At 36.8% G+C, this 21,572-nt stretch overlaps 1 protein-coding gene across 2 annotated transcripts in view; it reads left to right on the top strand.

Moving 5' to 3' along the window:
- Positions 1 to 21,572, top strand: part of OTOGL (otogelin like) — a 132,447-nt gene that overhangs the window by 19,224 nt on the left and 91,651 nt on the right. For both annotated transcript variants that reach the window (XM_041738638.1, XM_041738637.1), the window contains exons 8-17: positions 827 to 1,032; positions 6,753 to 6,880; positions 7,242 to 7,348; positions 12,160 to 12,266; positions 12,498 to 12,623; positions 14,094 to 14,202; positions 15,536 to 15,582; positions 16,043 to 16,188; positions 17,297 to 17,420; positions 19,083 to 19,260. In XM_041738638.1, coding sequence (XP_041594572.1) covers positions 827 to 1,032; positions 6,753 to 6,880; positions 7,242 to 7,348; positions 12,160 to 12,266; positions 12,498 to 12,623; positions 14,094 to 14,202; positions 15,536 to 15,582; positions 16,043 to 16,188; positions 17,297 to 17,420; positions 19,083 to 19,260 — 1,278 coding nt within the window. The remainder of the gene's footprint in view (positions 1 to 826; positions 1,033 to 6,752; positions 6,881 to 7,241; positions 7,349 to 12,159; positions 12,267 to 12,497; positions 12,624 to 14,093; positions 14,203 to 15,535; positions 15,583 to 16,042; positions 16,189 to 17,296; positions 17,421 to 19,082; positions 19,261 to 21,572) is intronic.

Raw genomic sequence — 21,572 nt, 5'->3', positions numbered from 1 at the left:
CTTGCTGTGCTCTTAAAATATCCAATTGCTTAGTTTTCTTTAATTCTTATATTTTCCCACTTCTTTCCTATGAGTATGTATTTGTAAAAAGTGGAAAGGCTAAACATTGGATCAGGAGTTAAATATTCAGTATGACTCTTGTGTAAATAGACCCAATTATATCCAATTTTAAAAGTAGGAATAAAACCCCTATGTAATACTGTATTACAAAGTATTTTACATTTTAATAATGTACTTTGCAGTATTAAAAATGTAAATTATAATTAATCATGCCCAGACATTTTTCTTTTGGAAAACAATGACTTCTACCAAGGTGACGTTTTGGTGATAGAAGCTCCTATTTCCTTACAGCCAAGTTTAAAGCAAAATTAAACAAAATCAGAACTCAGCGTGTTTACATATGTTCACCATTGTTTCTCTTTCCTTCAAAATTGTTGACCAGCATTTTTAGATTATCTCGTATTTTCTAGATAAAAATAAAAACATTTACCTCCTATTGTTCTAAATAGACAAGGTTATTTCCAGATTTATGAAGTCACTGATATTTAGCAGAAATGTATTTTTAGTTGGTTGAAAGAAGCATCCAATTATATGTAGAAAATCTTTACCAGTGGAGGTAACAGGTACCATTTTTTGTTGTCTTTTTATTTCAATACTAAGTGGTGAGATTTCCAACAAGATGGTTGCTTAGGAAATCTAGCTGCATAGTTTATTCAATAATTTTGAATAATAATTATCTTTTATTTATTTCTCAGTTACTTCAAGAAAAAATAGATCATCTGTAATGAATTTAATTCTTAAATTCTCTTTGTTCTATTTTTTCAAGTTTAACCTTGCCTCAGACTATTGGGCAGATTTTCATTGAGAAACTAGCTGACTATATTCTTGTGAAAACAACCTTTGGTTTTTCATTGGCTTGGGATGGAATATCTGCAATTTACCTCAAACTGTCCCAGGAGCATAAAGGGAAATCCTGTGGTTTATGTGGAAACTACAATGACATTCAATCTGATGATTTCATCATTCAACACGGTAAGTATGTGCAAAGGAAGAAGTGTGTGATACTTCCGAAGCCTTCTTCTTTCACTGATCCAGCTATTTGTATCCAGAAGGGTGTAACTTATCCTAGGCTGGGTAAAATTGGTAGCTATCACTTGCCTGCCTAGTGATTTTAAGTGAAGATTGAATAGAAAAATATTTGTCATTCTAAAAAACCATAAGCTAGTTTGCATTCGCTAAATTAAGATGCAAGTCTTACTCATGTAACAAATATTAAATAAGCATTTACTCTGTGTCAGACACTGTTGTAGGAACTTGGGATACATCCAAGACTTCTCCCTTGTCTAGGCTTATATTTTAGTGATTGAAACCCATTTGAGACAAACTTACCTACTTTTAGACAAAAGATATTTTGCATTCAGTCTTCACAGGAATGAATTCATTGACTACCAGGATAATGGTTTTATAAAGATCATAATGCGAACAGAACTTATAAAAAGTTGAATAAGAACTTGGAAAGTTTTTTTAGTTGTGTATAGTGACGTACATGTCATTGTTTATCTATTTATTCTAAGTCATGAAACTAATCTCAATGAAATTAGTTCAAAATTCAAAATGGATTCTGTTTCAATTTAGATACTAGTGTGCAGCGGCAACAGAATAAAGATTCACAGGACACAATTAGGAGTTAGGGCCACATTTTAAGGTGCAATGAAGGAGAATACTGCTCCTAATACCAGCACACCAGACTGTGAATCTTGCTCCAACTCTTACTTGTTGTATAACTTGAGGCAACTCATTTGATCTCTCTGATGCTCAATTTTTTTCATCTGTAAAATAGAAATATATTAATTCCAAATTCAGTGTTGTCAGCACTAATAATGTACCTTGATACTATTTGTGATAACAGTTCATGTATCTATATTATCCCCAACCCTTACACTATCCTGTAAGGGTTTTCTTACCCCTTTCTTCCAATTTTCTTAATTGTACCATGAGGACACAAGGTGATGTGCTCAATGTAACATAGCTTGTAAATGGTACTGTCAGGGTTGGGTTATCCATCTGACTGGCTTCTAATCCCATGCTTAGATAAATGTATGAGAAACTGATTTTTAATCTGTAATAGTGCCATGTCATGCTTTTGTTTTATACTTTAAAATTTATAGAGAAGTGTCACCCATATGTTGTGTTTTAAGAGACAGTGAAAGTCCTACTTAGACTGTGGGTTCTGGAGTCAGACGATAGGGTTCAAATTCTGCTTTGCCACATATTAAACTTTCTAAATTTAGTGATATAATAATAGTATGGAGTTGCATGGATTAAATGAGGTAATCCATGTAAAATATTTCATCCGTTGCCTGGCACATAGTTAATACTGAATACATTTTAGCTGATTTATAATCATCCCCAAGTATTCTCAATAAGCCTAGAATGGAGCTAATAGGGAAACATTTGATTAAAGACATTGGTTTAAGAGGCCCATGTTAAAATGCAAACGTTTTACCCAAGATGGATAATGCATCATCAGGATTAGTTTATTAACACTGAGAATGAAAAAGAGGATTCCAAGCAATCAGTTTTTCTCGTGTGTAAAATGAAGATAGTAATAATGACCCTAAAAGCTTCCTAGCCTTTGAGGATCAAATGAGAAAATGTAAGTGAAAGTGCCCAAAAGTCTGTAAGCACCATGCAGATGTACAGTTTTGAGATCACCATGGACTAGTGTTTTGTATCCAGTTAGATATTTAGAATAAGAGGATTCACAAACTTGGAATCTTGAGCCTGTACTAGGAAGGATGGTTTGGAACCAATCAGATGGTCATTATTGATTTCTTTTTCTTTGCTATCAAAGCTTCATGAAGAAAATAATACTTAATTCAGTTCTCAGTGTTAGAGTTAGAAAAACAGCTGTGGGCAGCTTGCCCCGGGACGTCTGGGGAACATGGTACAAAGGTGAGGATATAACACAGCATCTGCTCTTGCTAGAGGCCAAGAGACTCAGGGAAGGATTTAAGTTAAGGATCAGACAGACTTTGATGACCTGGGACATAAAACGTTTGCTCATAAAGTGGTTAGATAACTGGGCAGCGTGCAGAAGAGTGTTAGCAGATTATAGCTGGAAGAAGACCGGCAGGAGGCAAGTGGACTGAATTATGGCTAAATTGGCAGAAGGCAAGAAGGACCCTGGAAAGTATGTAGGAAGAGCCTAAAGAGAGATATCAGCTTTTTCATAGTTTTTTCGGTGCACAGCAGAAAGCAGAGTAATAAAAAAACTAGCACAAGAACTTACAAGGATGTCACAGAAAGCTGCCCTCCAATTATCTCCCATTCTGTAATAATGCAAGAAAATGTCTACAGACAAGCTGTATTACCTTTAGCTTTCACATGCCTAGTGTTTTTTTTGTTTGTTTTTTTGTTTTTTAACTCACTCTTTCCTCTGCTGATTAGATAAATCTTTAGAGGCACTGAGTTAGTTTGATTGAAAGCCATTGAATGCATAGTTTCTTAACAGTGATTAAAATTGTATTTCTTCCTGCATCCCTACTCATTCTTCAGGGATGACTTCACAAAGAAATGAGGCTTTTCAGAATATCTGTGGATATAGAAATATTTTAATTGATTGGCTCACTGAGATTCTGGTTCCATAATTCATGTTTATAGCTAGCTACACATCAAAATAGAAGCCCTGGTTTACTCTTGTTTTTCCCAATGTAGCAATTAATAATGCCTCATTTTTACTCTTAGAAAGTGTTCCAATATGTACAAGAAATTACTTTACTTATAGCATATTTTATACGAAACATTTTAAACTGAGTTTTGCAGGCTTCCAGACTACCAATTGATATGGACTTAAAGTCTCATTATAACCAACTTTTGTGACTCTTATTAATGCATTGTTACAAAAATAGCTAAATATGTAGTTTTAAGCTAGAATTAACTTTTTTTTTTTAAATTTTATTTATTTATGATAGTCACACACACACAGAGAAGGAGAGAGAGAGGCAGAGACACAGGCAGAGGGAGAAGCAGGCTCCATGCACCGGGAGCCTGACGTGGGATTCGATCCCGGGTCTCCAGGATCGCGCCCTGGGCCAAAGGCAGGCGCCAAACCGCTGCGCCACTCAGGGATCCCTAAGCTAGAATTAAAGTGAACTCTAGGGGACTATCCAGGCTGTTTAGTTACATTAAAATTTGTGCATTGATATTGAAATCAGTGGGCCTTTGGGTAATATTTTTGATCCTGCAGAATTTTCAAAAATGATGATGTTTTGAAACAAAATGTAACTATACATTTACTTAAAAGAAACATCAGGGGCACCTGGGTGGCTCGGTCAGTTGAGCTTCAGACTCTTTCAATTTAGGTCATGATCTCAGGATCCTGGGATTGAGCCCTACCTGGGCTCTGGGCTGAGCCTGGACCCTGCTTAAGATTCTCTTTCTCACTCTCCCTCTGCCCTTCCCCTCCCAGCTCTCTCGTGCACACATATGCGCTCTCTTTCACTCGTTTAAAAAAAAAAAAAAAAAAAACAAAAACAAGTAGCATCAGTTTTTCCTTTTCAAAAAGGTATATTACGGGCCCCTGCGTGGCTCTGTTGGCTGAGGGTTGGACTCTTGGTTTTGGTTCAGGTCATGATCTCAGTGTCATTAAGATCCGATCACTGCGTGGGGCTCCGTGCTCAGGGGGCCATCACCTAGCAATTCTCTCTCCCCCCTTCTGCCCCCCCCCCCGCCCCATGCATGTGCACCTGTGTGCTCTCTTTAAAATAAATGAACCTTTTTAAAAAATATATATTAGACCAGGCCAATGCTTGGTTCAATGTGTAACATTTACCAACAATATCAGAGATAATGAGGTGGGCCAAACTTGAAAGCTTTAGGGTTCTAATAGTCTATTTAAATTTTGCAAACCCCAATTGATTCATTCACTTATTTATTTAAGATTTTATTTATTTATTCATGAGAGACACAGAAAGAGAGGCAGAGACGTGGGCAGAGGGAAAAGCAGGCTCCCCCCAAGGAACCTGATGTGGGACTCAATCCCAGGACCCCGAGATCACGCCCTGAGCCAAAGGCAGATGCTCAAGTGCTGATCCACACAGGAGGCCTCATTCACTTACTTAGCAAATATATTTTGAGCACCTACTACATGCCAGATACTAAACTAGGGATAAGCAATAGGGGCATCTTTGACAAACTATTACCCCTCAATGTAGAAGACAAAATGAAGAGAGTCTAATTAAAATATAATTTTTGTAAGCAACAGCAGCTATGAGAAAAAGAAGTTGGGAAAGGAGATTAAGAGTGATACGACAGGGTGTGTTTGGTAGTAGTCCAGATCATGTGACAGAGAAGATGTGTCTGAGGAAGTCCTATTAAACAGACACCCAAAAAACCCAAAAAACAAAAAACCAGACACCTAAATGAAGTAAGGAGGATTGCAGAGGGAAGATTGGAGGGAATTGTGAAGGATGAGAAGCAGGAGGAAGGTGGGAATGAGCTTGAGTGGAGAGCAGTATAAATAAGGCCAGTACGCCTGGAGTAGACTGAGCAGGACTAAGGGTGAAGGATATAGGGGGGTGGGGGTGGGTGTGGTGGGTGACGGTGATGGGGAGTGAGGGGAGTACAGGGGCCAGATCGAAAAAGTCTTCCAGGCTGCAATAAAGTTGGGGATTTTACAAAGAGAAGGAAGCATTCTTGTAGATGAACTCCCACCACATTCTCCCCAAGCCTTGGTATTATACGCAGACATGGTCGGATCTTGAAGATGCTGAGCAAGAGTGGTCAAACATCGGGCCCAAGTTACTTATTCTAGTGGTGCGGAAGCTTGTCATCAGTGCATAAACTTAGGTGGTGAGGAACCTAAAGCTCACATCTGACAGTTGTCTTAGATGAAACTTTGAGATGTTACCTTGTTTGGTTCTCCTACATCTTTGAGATTTTAGATTCAACCTTCCTCTAAATGTGGGGCAAGATTATTTTTCATATGAGGCCCTGGACTGGTTCTCAGGCCAGGTGCTGAGACGTTTTAAGCTTGACGTGGAGCAGGGACCCAGAAGCCTCACCACCAACCATCTGTCTGCTGCTGCCTGCACATTAGCTCCTGAAGCTTGCCTCTACACAATGCGGGATAGTAGCACGATTCTTTAGCAACCTGTCCTGAGCATGTTTAGAAACACTATTGGTCATCTTCAGATGAAATGGATTCCCTTCTTAGTCTTCTCTGGGTGTCTCTTCCAGTCTCTCGTTGTCTGTGTGGTTATCCTCTGAAATCTCCATGGAAGACTTTTTTTATTGTTGTGTACCTCAAAAATGGAACTACGGTTTTAGTAAGGTTTTGATTGATGTTAAATATAATGAGGGGGCTGTCTGAAAAATTTCACCCCAACTCTTACTTATGCTTCTTAGTTTTAGGTGTATTTTTCTCCTCTCTACAACACACTCAGGCTAATGAGTGCTTTACTGGTGTGCATGTTGCACCATTCACTTTTAATCCCGCCTCATGTTGCTTCAACAATGTTTGCTTTTTCTCTCTCCAACGATGTGAACTTTGATTTGGTGCTTACACTTTGTGTGATGTATTGTTATCATGCTAAGGTAATATTATAGTCTAATATCACTGGCAATCATTGCTAATTATAAAGTTATTGAATTTAAATTTTTGACCAGGGAGTTGATGAGCTGTGTTTGGGTAAAGTGATGCTGATACACATATTTCTCTGTGTGTGTGTGTGTGTGTTTGTATGAAACAGAGGACTATACAGAAGACATTGCTATGTTTGCAAATAGTTGGTCGGTGCAAATTCCAGATGACACCAAATGTGTACCCACACCCTCAGATTTTCCAAATCCGTGCTCCAGTGGAATGCCAGCATTTGAGGTAAATTTGATGTGAAAAGTTTGGGCATGTTGGGTATAATATACACATATTGTATTTGTATATTGAATATTAAGCACTTTTAGTGCAAACATGACATAATTAAACACTGTAAAATTCAGGGAATGTCTCTGCAACAGGAATAACTTGAAGATTATTTAGAAATAGTGAATGTAATGAGTTGCATGAGGGCGCTACTTACTCATTGTGCAAATACGTAGTTAGAAAAATGGTTACTATAAGGATGAATTACCTTCCCTTTCCTGGTAAGAACAGAGGGTCCTGCCAATAGATCAGTGGAAGAAATGAGAGCACATGTGTATCATTAAATATGTTCTGATGACTGTCGTCCTCTTCCACACAGGCCATCTTCTTCAAGTGTCAGATATTGCTGCAGTTCCCTTTTTTGAGCTGCCATGAATATATTGATCCATATTTGTATATTGCCAGCTGTGTTAATGATCTTTGCAAGTAAGTGAAATCATTAGTATTTGTAATTGAATTTTCTTTATCCAAAAAGAAGAGCAAAAACCACTTCTGTAATGTAGCCCTCTCAGCAGTTCACAAAGTATAATGGAAATGTAAAACATAAACTGCACTAATAGCTATTAAAAGCTTGCTGGATAATACATATAGTCTAAATGGGTTCTAGAAGCAGCAGGAACTGAATACGGCAATTCTTAAATATGGCTTGTACCACGGATCCCTTTTAGGAGTTTAGAGATGTCAATAGATTCTTCCAAAATAATGTTTTGAAATGTGCAAAATCAAACACATAAAACTACAAAAGAAACTATATTGAAACAGAGTTATCAAAATAGTAAAAGAAATGAATTTATGATATATGTGTTTTTTATATACCTTGCAGGTCTAACTATAACTACTATTGTTTGACATGATGATGAGTGTAAACAATATTTTGAGATATCTGCAACAATTGTAATTAGAAATGAAAACATTGAAAAATGAGATGTGAGATAAATTGTTGACAAGATCACAGATATTGCTGAGAACATTGTGATGTGTTGTTTATATGAGTAATTGAAGAAAATGCCAAGTGTCAGTTGGAGATTAGTGAAATTACACGTGTAATCTTTGTCCCACCCAAGGTCACCCAACTCTTACACATTAAGAACACCTAGACTAGATGGTTGTCTAGGGAACAAATTTAGTGAGACTCATCATAATATGTTCATCGATGCAGAAGTTACTATAGGTTACCTCTTATTAAAGTCTTTTTTTACTATTTTTTTCCAAAAATTTACCAAGAGTATTTAATTAACCATCTTGAATATTCAGGAATATCTCAAGAAATTTTAATAAATCTGCATGTTTTATGAAACTCAAGAAGTGTAAATGATACATGGGAACTTTGTTGTAAAAGACTAGACTAATTTTTGATTGAGTAAAACCACTTACACATCACCGTGTAGCTTGTAGATTGTGGAGAAGTTTATTAAAGGTGAGAACAAAGAGGGAAAGTTAAGATAGTGTGACATTGTCTTATTTAGAACTCTTCTGCTTTAGTTAATGGAGATTATTATAAAAATAATGAATATAATGACATTTTTCAGATGTTAAACTTTTTTGGGATACTTGTTAATTTTGAATAGAGTACAGTTATATATTTATGTGTATAGTCTCTACATTCAGGGATATATGAACTAATGTGGGAGTTTTGAAAGAGCTCCCCATCTGCCTCAAATATTGGAGGCTGACCTAACAATATTTTACAATATTTATTCCCTACTTGTTTTTATTTTTATTTATTTTTATTTTATTTTTTAAATTGAATTCATGTTTAATAATTACAGGCACCATGCCCCCTCCTTCCCCCTGCCCAGGCAGCAGCAGGGGTGGTGCAGGGGCTGGGGCATATGCCCCCAGCAGCGAGGATGGCAGTCCCATGACTGCTTTTATTTTTATTTTTATTTTTATTATTTTTATTTTATTTATTTATTTTTGCTTTTATTTTTAAACGCTACTTGTTATATCTTTGCTCTTTTACTCAGTCTTTTTTTTTTTTTTTTTTTTTGAGGATCTCTACAGGTAGTTCATGGTTTTAATTTAGCCAAATATATGGAATTAAAAATTGTTCTTATTCCACCACAACTCATTCTTTGGCCATTTTCCAGTAGTCTTTTCACTCCCCTTTGGCATTATCATCTTTAGCACCCACTTTGCAGGTCGACTGAGATGAAATATTATTTGGCAGATCCGGGAAAGTCATTTTCCATTTATTAGTTAGGATATTGTTTGACTGCTTCAATTGTCAGAGTATCGATGGCTTATATTAAATTGAAGCTTATATTTCTCTCCTTTAAAGTCCAAGTTTGTAAGTGGTACTGAGATCATACCATGTGTCCACTCCATGAGTTTTCCAATGACACAGTGATGCTATTGCTGTTACTCCTCCCAAGGCCCAAGGTACTAATCTCAATTTTATTGCCATAACCGAATCCCTACTACCACATCAATAGTTTAGCTCTTAGAAAGGGAGAAAAGGAAGTAGAGGGCTGGCTGGCAGCTTTTTAAAGGAAGTGATCTGAAGTTCCATGAACACTTTTAACCCTTTGGACAGAACTTAGGAACATGGCCACACCTTGATGCAAGGACAGATGGGAAGTACTGTTTTTGGCTGGGCAGCCATATGCTCAACAAAAACTTGGGAGTTCTAACACTGATGAGAAGCAGGCTCTGGAGACCAAAAAACACACAAAAGAACAGCCTCTGTTATACTTACGTCATCTGAAATATCATCATTGAGGGACTAACATTTTTGTCTTTTGGAATTTTGATATCCGTAGGCTTTAGATTTTGGAATCCCACCACTTTCTCCAGGGAAAATAAAAATGGCAGGATAGGGAAACACCTTTTAGTGGCTAAAATCAACTGATATCTTAAGTGATGTGTTTGAGGTGCAGAGCCAGGTTTGGGGGCAGGGCGGGCATGTAATACCAAAAAGAAGGACATTATAAATCAAGTAAGTGGGTCTTGATTAAACAGAGGTGAGAAACTACTGTTGATTAGTAGCCTTTTTACTTGTCTCAATATTTTACCCAGGCTTAGGCTTACATCCTTTCTCCCCTGAAGGAGATTCTCTTCATTTCTTATATCAGGGGATGGCACCACTGAGATCCTGTATCAGGAGAATAGAATTGTGAATTTGCTGTACACAAATTAATTTCCTGTTGGCATTGTGATCGCATGTGGAATTCAATCCAGCTCACGTTTGCTTATCTTCTATTCTGAGCTGAGAGCACTGTGCCCACATCTTGAAGAGACTGAAATAGTGTAGACATGGACTCTGTCCTAGGGACTCACGTTCTCCTGGGGGCAGAAGCAGGTGTCCAGCAATGACACATGCTCTAAATGTGAAGTGCTATGGATGTGGAGCAGAAAATTGCTGGCTTCATCGGACAATGCCTACCATAGCTCCACAAAGGAGATGACATCTGAGTTGGAATCGGAAGGATGTTATAATAACAATCTTTGAACTTATGCCCTCCTGTTTTTTCTTTTAAGAATGATAGACCCACCCTTGGTTTGTTCTCTATATTCGATAGTCTCTTATGGTTTGCCTCCCTCTCTTTTTTTCTTCCTTTTGGAGAGGCTGGGATGGGTTAAATGGACGATGGGCATTAAGGAGGGCACTTGTTGGGATGAGCACTGAGTGTTAAATGTAAGTGACAATATTACTGAATTCTACTCCCGAAACCAATGTTACACTGTATGTTACCTAACTAGTATTTAAATAAAAATTTGAAACAAACAATGATAAACCTAGCAGCAAGGACATGCTTTTAACTTTGCCATTCCAAAGTCAATTGGTTTAAAAACAATGATTATTTAACGCTCATTTTCATGATTAAAAAAGCTAACATCCAAAATGGAGCAAATAAGCTCATTCCCCCTGCCTCACTAAATTGGAATAATAACTTCTTTCTTGCCTAATTGTGAATTTTCGTGTGATACTAAGTGTAATGGGCCTGGCATGGATCCGAGAGTTAACATAGATACTTAAGATATGGTAGCTATTTTAATAATAGTTGCATTGGGGTGGGAAACCAATATTCAGGTACTTTGTTAACTTTCAAGCCTCTATTAATTATAGGAAACAATGCACGTATTTAAATATAAATCAGAAACTTATTATCTTTCTAGGAATTCAAGAATTTTAGCTTACCCTGTTTTTCAGAGAAATTTTTGTTTGGAGGTTTAGAATATTTTCTGAGCTTCTGAAGTTTACATGCTCAGTCCTTTTTTTCCCCTCTGAAGCTCAGTTAATTGGACTAGATAAGCTATGCGACTCCAATTACAGTAGCACAGGATAAGTGCAATTTGAGATGAGTGGCTTTTACAGCAGAGATACTGGAAATGCTAAGGTTCACAAAATACAACATTCTTAAGGTCATTATCTTGTAAGATGTTTAACTATTCAATTTTGAGTTTGAATTGGATTGAAAAACAAGTCCACTACCTTATTATAAAACCTGCTTATTTTAGAGATGCTGTGTTAATCTGCTTTGGGAATTGGCAGGCCTCTTATATTTGTTTGACGGGAGCTCCTAGGGTGATTATAAGAAAACAATGAGAGATTATTTACTCTTGGCAAAATTATAAAAGTAACTAGCCTTAACGATTTAAGCTTGAAAGAATTAAAAATAAAAAACAAACAAAAAAAAAGAGAAAGAATTAAAAACCTTTTAAATCTTAAAGTAAAATGCTATTTACTCAATCTTTCAAAACTGCTATGGTTTCATGAGTATTGGTTTTATTCCAGCTTATATTAAGAGCATGATATTTTGGACATAATTTTCATATATGATGCTTTTATTGTGATAGATTTTTATCTATTATAATGGGATGTATAGATGTAAATTTATAAATATAAACTTTTTTATATTTATTAATAAGATTTTCTAAAAGATCTGGGATGCTTTGTGTGGGAGGAAAGCAATATGTACAAAGTTTCTGAGCAGAACGTCATAATTAAAACAGAATTTTTTTTCAGTACAGGTAGTCTTTTGAATCAAAAGAAAAGTGGCCAAATAATTGAAATAGTTTGATGAAGACAACTTAGTCTTCATCCCAGGCCCTTTTAAGCTGGGATGTCATGCTTCTATGTTTTCTGTGTTATTGTACATGATACGCACATGCTGTCATCAGTTAATACTAGAATATTCATTATGCAATTAGCATTTCTAGAGAGCAGGAGCTCAGAGGCATGGTTTCTGCCAATATTTCCTGTATGACTCTGGCTCTGTCTTTTCACTTTCCAGAACTGATGATGATGAAACCTATTGTCGAGCAGCCACGGAGTACGCCAGGGCCTGTTCCCATGCTGGCTACCCTATCCAAGACTGGAGAGATGACTTTCCAGCATGTAGTATGTTTTTTTTTGTTTGTTTTTTTAATTTTCTAAACACTGTGTATTTTTGTTAATTTCAGGTTTATCCTAGTACTTAAAACTTTCCGTAGTGCTCAAAACTAATGATTTGCAGGGATCTGTCATTGACACAGTACATTGGTAAACTTGCATACTTTTCGAGATGCTGTACCTTTTTTGAAAGAGAGGTGAGTAAATTTGACTTACAGCTCCCTTGTTTGCCCATTTTAGCTGATAAATGTGATGATAGCTTCGTCCACCGGGATTGTATCAGCTGTTGCCCACCAACTTGCACGTTTGAGAAACAGTGTCTTGGGAGCAATCTCCATTGTCTTGATGGATGTTACTGCGCAGACGGTAAGCACTCGGTGAAAGAAATGATGTCTGTACTCATGGAAACTAGTATCCAATGATCTAAGACTCATGTCATACTGTCCTGTCTCAGGACATTAGGACTGTTGCATTTCCTACCCTTGTAGGATTTGATCCTCGAAGTGACCAGGAATGGTACTTTTCTACTTTGTACATTTTCCAGGGAATTTGGAATCCACAGTCCTTTTTTTTTAAAAAAGGAAAAAATATTTTATTTATTTATTCATCAGAGGCACACAGAGAGAGGCAGAGACACCGGCAGAGGAAGAAGCAGGCTCCCTCCAGGGAGCCGAATGTGGGACTCAATCCCAGGACCCTGGGATCACGACCGGAGCCAAAGATAGACGCTCAACCACTGAGCCACCCAGGCGCCCCATGGAATCCATAATCCTGAAGTTAACCAGGACAAACCTTTTGTTCTCTTAGATAGTTATTGATATTCAATAACTTGTATATTTTCATATTTTGAAGATGAAAGCAAATTTTAAAAAAGCCTCACATTTTGGCAGTATAAGGTTTTAGTCCTGATGTAGTTTTAATATTTGAAATTAGAAGTAGCATAGCAAGTGATACAGGTGAGGTTTAAAACTAGGTGAGGTGAAGATGAATGCTCTACTGATAGACCTTTACCAAGAACACTGAGATTTACTCGAATCCTTTTATTTTTACAGATTAAAAAAGTAGAATCCCAGAGGTGTGAACTTAATATGAGTGAGGACCACTTGGAATCCAGTCTGTGGACCTCAGTCCGTTGGTCTGTCAGCACTGTTCAAGGCATAATCTTTAGACCAGTGCCAGGCCTGAACCGTTTGTTACCATTGATACACTACAGAGCTTGAGCCAGAATAAAAATCCATGTGCCAAAATATAAGTCAATGCTTCCTTCACCTGGGAATCCTTGCTCTGGAGAAAGGGCAGCTGAAGGAAGCATATGCTTGATGACATGGTTGATGTACATTCTGGCTGAAGAATGAGAGGTAGCAAATGCTGTTCCTCTGCACTGGTCCTTTGGGTAGCACGACCCGGCTCTTTATCATCTGTGTGACAATAGCGTAAGTCTCTCCTTTTGAGACGAACAGAAATTAAGCCAAGAATAAGTCTTCTCTCCCCTTCTCTCCCTTTCTTCCTTGAAAGCGAGGAAATACTGTCCAGTTGTCCTTGTTTTGTGTAGTGAAACTTGAGTTTTTGGTAGCAAGTCATGGGATAAGAAATTTGAAAATCACTGAAAGAGATCCTTTGACGGTAGCTACTGATTGAGATAGAGCCAAGTTGTCAGTAATCTTATTTTTTTAATCATTATTTTTTTAGTAACCTTTTTAAAAGTAAAATTATATATGTATTTCTCCAGCACCTGGTGCAAGCAGGTGTTCAATAAAAGTTGGTTCAATTATTATATTTAAAGAATACTTTTTTGTTATTTCTTTTGAGAATTTGATACGTATTTTTCTTAAATAGGCCTCATAATGGACAATGGGACTTGCATCTCCTTGGAAAACTGCCCGTGTAGTTTTCATGGATTAGCTTATTCAGTTGGTTCAAAAATTGAACAAGAATGTACTGAATGGTATGTGATTAATGTTCAGCCAATTTATTTCTGGGCACCTGGCTATTGATATCTTTACCATGACATATGTTTAAAGGAATATACTTATTACTGATTTTCTTCCAAAAATTCCAAGACATGGTTTGCATCCTATCTAAAGTCTATGAAGGAGGGAGGCAGGGGGCCATACATATTTTCATGTTTAAAGATGAAAGCAAGTTCAGAAAAAAAAAATCTAGAAAAAATCTAGAAAATCCTTAATTTCTTTTGTGATTTAATTCTACCCACTTCCTTTGGCAATAATCCCATCAAATCATATACCCATGTAATGCCTCTGTTGCATTTTCTTCTTGCTTATAACCAGTACTTTGCACATACTTAGAACTTGACGGCACCCCTGGCCTTCTCTACTGAGTACTTTCAGGAGTGACTCTCCCTATTGCCAATACTTGGCCATGATTAGAGACGTTTAGAATCCCTCCTGGGAAGTCTTATAAAGAAGCAGGCATAAATGTCATCAGTCCATTTTCCCTTTGATGTCAATGTAAGTGACATGCAGGTATATAACCAACCATGTTCTTATTTTTTTTTTTAAGAAGTTTAAGAGTTCTTATTTTATTTATTTGTTCATGAGACACAGAGAGAGAGGCAGAGACAGGCAGAGGGAGAAGAAGCAGGCTTCATGCAGGGAGCCCGATGCGGGACTCGATCCCTGGTCTCCAGGATCATGCCCTGGGCTGAAGGCAGACGCTCAACTGCTGAGCCACCCGGGTGTCCCCAGACCATGTTCTTAGATACTGATTTAAGCTCCTGCCTGCAGAGACTCTGCTTCCATCCTTCTGGCCTCCTAACCTCAAACTCGTTGCTTGCAGATGGCAATTTATCTAACATAACAGTACATCCTTTCTCTCTAATGTCTCATGATCCTCAAAAGAAATTTCTTAATTTGTAATAGATGGGATAATTTATTGATTTAGCTGTTTATGAATATTTCTCTAATAATATAGGCAAATAGTTTTCATGTGTGACTTTTTTTTTTTTTTTTTTTTTTAGTTTAAGCAATGAGAGGACATAAAACAGAAGTTCTCTGTTTGCGTAGGACTTTTGTCCCTGACCATTCTGTATTCCCTCTGTGTCATCTTAGTGACTTAGGGATGACACACAATATATAATAATTTAGGCACTGGCCAGTCCAAATTTTTCAGTTAATTGAACTCCTGTCAATATATTTTTCAAGTCAGAGTATCCTGAACCTATAAACATGGTATGCTTTGGTACATTAACCAGTACGCTGATGCAAACATTAATACAGTTTCTCTCTACCAATAATTCATATTCTTACAATTTCATTTAGTGTATGTGCTGGTGGAGTTTGGAACTGCACTGAGCATGACTGTCCAGGTAAATCTTTTAAAATGTTTTTAAAGAAAAAGTCTCAGCTTTTTTAAATTGAAGGAAGATAGTAATGATTTTTATGAGGTCATCTCATATATAACAAGAGATGTAATGATCAATAAATTCAGATATTCAGAGGATAAATGGAAAATTGAGTGAAGGATAGCTTTGAGCAGGAAACTGGTGACAACTTATTGAAGTACTATAAATATTACAGAACCTAAAAAGTACATGGAAGTGCTGTCATTTAATAAATTTTAAGTTAACCTTCATAACATAATCTGGTAAGTTTGTCAAGCTGGTACATTTTAGACACTTTAGTTATTCTTTTTGATGCATGATTATTTACCATGAATCAACTTTTTGCTTTTTAAGAATAAATGTGATTTCTTTCTACGCCTTCTCCTTCTCTCTCTCTCCTTCTTCTTTTTGTCTTTTCTTATTTTTATGATTTTTTTTTTGGTAGTTCAATGCTCCGTTGTTGGGGATTCTCATTTTACAACATTTGATGGTCGACATTATTCTTTTATTGGAATGTGCCAATACATCCTTGTGAAAGGAACTGGAAAAGATAAATTCACAATCACTCTACAGAAAGCTCACTGTGAACAGGTAGGAATATCTCAATGTTTTTTGTTTGTTTGTTTTGTTTTGTTTTTGACTCAAGCTGCTTGATTCTAGGTTAAGAGTGATAATATGAATGGATACAGTTATTTTCTTCAAAAATGATTGTCAAGAGGCATTGTTATTCTACATTTGACAAAGAAAGAAAGATGGTTGATAATTTATGTTTTACTATTGATTATATCATGTATCCTGATTTGATGTTAAAATATGAAACTGTGTTTTAGATTAAATGCTTTGCATTCAACTGTATTTTCTTTCTTAAAAAATGGTATTTGTATGTATAGTTTTTTAAACATATCATGCATGATTGCACAATGGACCTAAACTTTTGGCTATTTCAAAAGCTCCTATTTTAAAGAGGTGATTCTTGATAAGAGTGAATAGATTTCATATATTCTAAATAGATATGATGAATTTCATACTGGAATATTTATTTATAATCTTTTTAAAATAAACACATCAGTTATTTGTAAAGACACACAGATTTTCCTCTCTTTAAGTCAGAGAGTCAAAATTTTGCAGAAATCTTTAATTTTCTAGTTTTGTTCCAATATGAAATGGTTATTTCTAACAAAAATTCTGAACTACTTTGTTTTTTTACAGTTTGATTTTTTCCTTTGCAATACATCAGAGTCTGAATAAGCTTTCTACATAGAATCCTAATTCTCTTTGTTTTTATCCTTACTGAATTTTTTTTATGTCTAATATGCCACTTAAATGAATTTGGAGGGGTACTTTAACAATATACTATGGAAAACATAACTATTGGCATTTTGCTGAGAACATTTTTATTTAATGTTCTATGTAAAATATAGGCATGTATATGGTACTTAATGTACTATATAAATACTTATAAATACATATTTTATTAGTAATGGGGGCATATAAAATAGATTATGTGGTAATTATTATTATATTACTTATACAGAAGCCTTTTACATACCAGAAATTGTTAACTATGTGTACTCTCTTCCCTCTTTCTTCTCCCCTGTCTCTCTCTTGTTTTTCCCCATTCCCCTTTCCCATTATCACTGTCTCTTTCTATGTCTCTATTTCTCTCATTCCTTTAACTGACAATTTGATTTTTTGGCAGAACCTTGGCTTGGTCTGCCTTCAGTCTATAACTCTAATTCTGGATGATGATTTTAACAAACAAGTGACCCTTAGTAGAGGAGGACAAATCCTTACCAGTCCTAACCAAGGCTTCAATCTGAATGGTAAGAAGCAGTGTTGTACTTTCCTTACATTAACAACAGCAATAAAACAAGCTAAATGCAGTCTTTTCCTGCTGACCGACTAACCTAACATTTGAGTATCCAGGTGTTGCCAAACTCTCAGCTAGACACTTCAGAGATGACCATGTTTGGGGGAACCAGAGAACTCAGGTGGCCTAGAGTTTGCAAGAGGAGAGATACAAGCAAACAGCTACTTACATAAAATAGGATAAACTCAAAGGGACTCTGGGGGGCTCAGTGAGTGCAGCTCCCTCAGCCTCAGGCAGGAGTGTGCAGGTGTAGTTAAGTTTTCAAAGCAGAGGATTACCAGGAGGAAGGAGGAGGAGAAAGTGTTCCATGCAAAGCAAGAGGGATAGAACGGTGTGATGTGTTTAGGGGAAACTAACTAGTTTGGTTCCGAGAAAGCCTGGAGAGGATGATGGAGAATGTCCAGCCATGAGAAAAGACACACAGGTGGAGATGAGAGTGGGGAAAGCCTTAGATGCAGGGCATCATTATGGGTTTTCTTGTTCCTGCCTGTGTTCCAGCATAGTTATTGTTAATACTCTCACTCCCAGAGATGTCCCAATTTATATTACAAATTACACGGTTATGCTATTCATCGTCATGTTAAGGAGGTTGAACTCTATATGAAATTGAAATTGAATATGAACTTATCACTGTTTGACCATTCTTTTTTTTTTGACCATTCTTATGTACAAAGATAACAGTCTCCTGTGGTTTAACCAAATAAATATTAAGTTTTAATGAGAAAACTGATGCAGTCTCTCTCTCTCTCTCTCTCTCTCTCTCTCTTTTGTGAACTACTATAGCAACCATGCGGAAATGGCTCTAAGAGATGCTAGCAGGAAACATGGGGAGTAGTTAGGATAATACTGAAGTAGGGCATGCAGAGAAGGAGGAGGAACTGATGTGAGGCAGTGATGGTGGAAATGGAAAGAAAACAGAAAAATTATTTAGGAAAAAAATCTTTTGACAGATTGGCTTTGAGCTAGTTGGGGAAGGAGACAAGGGGGACAAAGTGATCAAAGAATGATTCTCAGCTTTCTGGTGACCAGATTGATGGCAGAAATTCTGGTGAGGAGACAGGAGGGACACCTGTGCTGGCAAAAGTCATTAGTTCAGACTCAAACACAAGTTTCTTGTCTCTAAAGGTATCTTGTAAAATGGCTCCCCTTTTTCCTGACAGTCTGAAGGAAATGGGGCATTTTTTAAGAAAGTGCCACTTCCTTATTGAATCATGACCAGTTTGGGGAAAGTTCACACACACACACACACACACACACACACACACACACACACATACACAAGAAAAAGAGGACAGACTTCAAATACTAAGGACTGTCCCATACCTGCCAAGAGATGCTTGCCAACTAAATTACCTGTGGACATGACGATCTATTAAAAAGATCTGCTGAAGACCCAGAAAGGGAAAAAAGAAAGCATAAGGTGGCAAAAAATTGGCCCTGGAGCACAGAAGCAGGAGCTGGTCTCTCCCTCTCTCTCTCTTTGAAAATGTTTCAAGCTTTTATCTAAATTCTAGTTCCCAGTCTCTTGAAAGAAGAGCTCTGGTCTTATATGCTAGCATTTCAGAATACGGCCTATGAGTCTCAAAGCTGATTTATGTATGTTCTTTTCTCGCAGGAATTGTTGAAATTCAAACTCTGTCATCCTTATTTATTCTTCTAAAAACCACATTTGGTTTAAAGATTCTGTTTGCTATAGATGGGGAAAGAATTTATATTCAGCTCACTAGTGCATGGAAAAGAAGAACATTAGGTCTGTGTGGCACTTTTAATGGGAACATAAGGGATGATTTCCTGTAAGTATGATTTCTGTACAGCTAACATGATTTAATGACTAGTAATTTAGAAGATAACAAATTCTCTCATTAAAAATGTTCACTTAACTAATAATAGCTTAGTCATCACTGTTCCAAGAACTTTACATGATCATCTATTTAAATTTTATAGCAATCCCTTGATGAGTAGCTCTGTTTTATAGATAAAGCAACTCACTGAGGCCCCAAAGTGGCCGTGAATAGCTCGAAGTCATTTAGCTCAAATATGGTGGAGCTGGGCTTTGAATTTGGGTGGTGTGACTCAGAGTCCATGGGCTGAACCACAGACTAACCATCCCTTATTGTCTCTCCTGCCACCTATCAAGCTTAATGATATTTCATTTTTGAACACTCACTGCTTTTAAAAAGACTCAATATCATTTGGTATTATGAATGATAGTTATACCTTAAAAATATTTATATCATTTGGTATGAATGATGGCTCTAAAGCAACATTTTGGCATCCAATTTAATTGAATTTTGTGATAGTTGTGTTTCATCAGAAGAAAAGCAGTACAGTACAGTTGTACCCCTTACACTGGCAAAGTGGTGCCACCCACCTGTGAAAAGACCCAGTGTACACTTCAGGATACGTGCTTTGGGCACCTGTTCTCATGCTAAGCACTGTGGGGCAATTTAAGCAGTATCACATGGTTCCCATCCTTAGGCAGATCAGGAGGGGATAGCAGTCTTTCAGAAATAACTAGGTCAAAAAGAAAGAAAGAAAGAAAGAAAGAAAGAAAGAAAGAAAGAAAGAAAGAAAGAACGAACTAGGTCAATGCAAGATATTAAACAACTATATATAAAAACACCAAGATAATTTCAAAAAGTTAAATGTTGAACCATGTGGCCATAGCTAGAAGCATAGCCGGGATTTTGAGTAGGTCAGTGTGTGGACTGGGTAACCAGAGAACATTTCATGGACAAGCCATTCCTCAAATACCAAATTAAACATTTTCCCCTCGAATACTCCATTTTTTTTAAAAAACACTGCTGCATATTTTTCTTATTTGGGTTTCTTCCCCCTCCTAATCTTTCTGGTGAATCCCTATTTATTGTTCAACCCAATTCAGAATTTTTTGCTTCAAAACATGAGCTCATATCCCATCAGACATGGTTGACTTTGACTTTGTTATCTATGAGAATCTGTCCCTTATCTGTCTGGTTTCCACTTAAAACTGTGAGTTCTTTGAGAGTAAGGATCAAGTCCTCAATCCCTCTGTTCTTAGGAACTAGCATAGAGTTTTATATGCAGTAGATAGTTGAACTGCGTGGAGGTAGGGCTTTTAATAGGGCAGCAAGAAGAAAATTTGGATGGGCAAAGAAAGAGAACTGGCATTTAAAAATTTAAATTTCAGAAGATAATTTATTTTATCTTTTTCTCTTCTGTGACTAATTTGGTTTTTTAGGTTATCTAGTTCATTATGTTTCATTTGTTTGTAGGTCAGAATATCGATATCTTTATCACATTCATGAAACAGACTATATTAAGTGGCTTGGCTAAGATGTGCAGAAAAGGAATTTAAGCCTTCTTTCTCCTTTTTGTTTATCAGAATGGGTTAGCAGTCAATGTTTAACAGATGGCAGATCTGTCTGCCTTTTTCTAAGGCACCAGTCTCCTCCATGTATAAACATTCAGGCGTGATAACAGTGCAGGGTAATATTTCAGAGGCAGAGATAAATTTGAACAATGTTTAGCTTTCCAACAAACTAGTTAAAATTCTTTATTTCATAAAGGTTAATGTGAATCTGCAAACATAGTGAAATGGAAAATATTAATTACTTGAAAATCTTCTTGCAGCAAGTTAAATATGGTGAGCCATAGGGCATTTTATAAAATGAAATATAATAAATAAATGGATCTACATTTTAATTCCCCCTCGTTTTTCTTGTATTTATTCTTTTAAGTCAATTAAATGAAATAAGAGAGCCAATCTCTGAGTCAGTTCCCCCTGGGAACCCTAACTACACCCATCACCTTGACCTATTTTATTGTGCTCCGTAGGGGCGAAGAGGAAAGGAGAGGGAAAGAAGGCAAAGAGCTAGTGCTCTTCAATTTCTCTGAGTCTCTGTGCTCTTGTTTGAACAAAATGAGATTTGCGGTTAGGTGTTTGCTGTAATTCTTTATGGTTCTAGGATGGTTTAATTTTGAGGAATAGGAAAGGGGAAAGGGTGAGGACAAGGGATGAGCGTTGGGGAATGGCTTGTGAAACTCCTTTTTATTCTCCTCTCTCAGCCACGGTGGTGGGAAGCTCCACATAGTCACTAGGGACTGAGGTCACTGGTAACAAAAG

This window comes from Vulpes lagopus, chromosome 23 (genome assembly GCF_018345385.1).
Source record: "Vulpes lagopus strain Blue_001 chromosome 23, ASM1834538v1, whole genome shotgun sequence".
Classification (NCBI taxonomy): Eukaryota; Metazoa; Chordata; class Mammalia; order Carnivora; family Canidae; genus Vulpes; species Vulpes lagopus.
Note: the sequence above shows the minus strand (reverse complement) of the source record. Positions and strands in the feature narration are given on the sequence as shown.